Genomic DNA, 2,500 nt, shown 5'->3' on the forward strand with positions numbered 1-2,500 from the left:
CACATTTGTGGGTGCCTAGCCCACAAGCCACAACCTGGCAGAGCAGCCGCTCACGTAAGCCTAATGCACAGATTTTTAATTATGTGACTGTCTTGACACAACTAGACAAAATAGATTCTATTGCAATAAATTAGGTGTGTTTCTCTCCAAGTAAAGAGTGTAATGCAGTTTTATTATGGAAAAAAAAGGATTTTCTCCCCTTTCCCAAACTTATTCTTACAGTTATGCTATTCCCATGGCTTCAGTACTTCTCGTTCATTCATTTACATTTACACATACATGTACATTCATGTACACATACATTCACGTACACATACATGTATATTCATGTACACATACATGTACACTAATCTACACATACATGTCCACTTATACACATGCATATAAAGTCAGAAAAAAAACTATTGTCACCTTCACTTGTGGTCAATGAGGAGCTAGATTCTCATTACCTTACCTCTCTATTCCACACCACTTCATTGATTTTTAATGTTAGCTTGTACAAAGGGTAATGATACCTATTTTTCTGACTGAACACTGATGTATGCATACATATACATTCACATATACTTACAAGTAAACACTCTAATGTACAAATGTAAACAAGTAGGAAAACCTATGTTTAGTACAAATGAAGTTTGGCTGTCTGTCAATATGTCATGGCTGGCTTAGTTCTGCTTTTTACAGGGTTGGGTGTCATTCAGATATCATATCCCACAAACCAATCATCATATAATTTGAAAAACAAAATTGAAAATTACTCAATTTAGTTACACAGACGAAAAGCTATTCTTGTGTTTTCTCCTTTTTCGAAAGGTTATTTTTATTACTGGCTAGGGAAATTAATGTTAATAAAGATTAACCCAATGGCGACGGGTCACGGCTATCGCCGTCATAACAATACGCACGATGTGCGGCGTGCGGCTGTCCGCAGCGGCGCCGCGCCAAAACGCCCCGAGGCAATGATTCGGCTTGATGGACCAATATCACACGCTCAGAGTCTGCGCGCTGCCGCCGTTCGCCAGAGCGTAGAGTTTTTTTTAATTTGCTATACCCGGCGCCATTGGGTTAACAAATCAATATGCACAGAAACTTTTAGTTTTTTTTTTTTCTTTTTTTTTTAATTGGGGCCACCATAGCAAATGTCCGCCCTCCAAATTTTTTTAATCGGGGCCACCATTGCAAATGTCCCCCCTCCAAATTTTATGTCCATATTTTTGATAACTTGCTCATTTTCCACAGATCTTATTACAAAGAATCAGTTCACAATTGACTTTAAAAAGGGCTTTCACTTTTATAGTCAAATTTTATACACAAGTAAACTCTACTAGTATTCCCAAGATCTTCCAAGTAATTTGAGAAGAATGCAACATCCATTAACCCCTTGGACGGGTAACGTGAACATGCCGTCACTGGAAAATCTGGCTGTAGGCTGGGTGACACAAAGCTGGTGTCTTGAGCATTATGGTTGAAGGAAAAGACTTGCCACAAGTGCACAAACCTCTTGGGAGGTTTATTAAACTCATTTGGCAATTTTACATTATTCTCATTGATGTGTGGAATGAAATGTCTATGAGCAGTGACTGGAAGAGTGCCAGCTCCATGGAAGACGCTATTTCCATGTGCAGCATCATATTCCTGGTACCATGAGCGGCAACACAGGTTACATAGTGTTACATAGTTTTACTTTTCTTGCATTTAGTTGCAGACTACCTAGAGAGATGATATGGAGTCTGTGCAAAGAAAAAAAAATTACCATCTTGATATTGAAAAATCAAATGGCAAATATGGACATTGGAAAATTGCTAAAGAGCTAAAAACGTTTATGCGGAAAAGGAGTAAATAACTTTGCAAAGAGGAGGCCCTGCAACTGCACTCGTGTTCACATGCCCCCAGCCTACAAGCAGCCACCCAGCAGAGCAGCTGCTCACGGAAGCCTAATGCACGGACTTTTTGTAATTTGCTTACTGTGACGCAACCAAAATCCAATGGGTTAAGAAAACGTGCTGTAAAAATTTCTTATAAAGGAGAGCTCTGTGAGGGGCCATAGGTTACATAAGCTGTATTCATTTCCAATAGGCCAAAAAATGTATACAAACAATTTATAGAGTGCCCTTCAATATTAGAGTAACTTATACATATATATTTCCAATCCAAATTAAACCCAAGATAATTGTGTTAAATAAGTTTCATAAATGTTCTTTTACTAGCAAATTTTGGATCACCCTTAAGCATATGGCCAATAGGGCACTTGTGTTAAGTAAACACAAGCTACAGTAATGTGATTCTAAAAACAAATACCTGAGAGCGATTGCCAGCTGTTATATTTGAAATGGTCCAGCATGCTTCTTTTCGGATGGATTCCTTGGGGGATGCTAGCAGGTGTAGCAGACATGGCAAGGCAGAACAGTTAAGGATTACCTGATGAGAAAAATTTGTTTATTAATAACTTGATGTAACTTTGATATTTCCATAAAAGTATATCAGTGCATCTACTGTAGGC

General features: G+C 38.3%; 1 protein-coding gene across 2 annotated transcripts in view; it reads right to left on the reverse strand.

The window, feature by feature from the left end:
• The window catches only part of LOC125042358 (importin subunit alpha-7-like), a 27,124-nt gene that overhangs the window by 6,802 nt on the left and 17,822 nt on the right, over nucleotides 1-2,500 (reverse strand). For both annotated transcript variants that reach the window (XM_047637915.1, XM_047637914.1), the window contains exon 7: nucleotides 2,299-2,418. In XM_047637915.1, the coding sequence (XP_047493871.1) occupies nucleotides 2,299-2,418 (120 nt within the window). The remainder of the gene's footprint in view (nucleotides 1-2,298; nucleotides 2,419-2,500) is intronic.

The sequence above is a fragment of the Penaeus chinensis genome, chromosome 32 (assembly GCF_019202785.1).
Source record: "Penaeus chinensis breed Huanghai No. 1 chromosome 32, ASM1920278v2, whole genome shotgun sequence".
Lineage (NCBI taxonomy): Eukaryota > Metazoa > Arthropoda > Malacostraca > Decapoda > Penaeidae > Penaeus > Penaeus chinensis.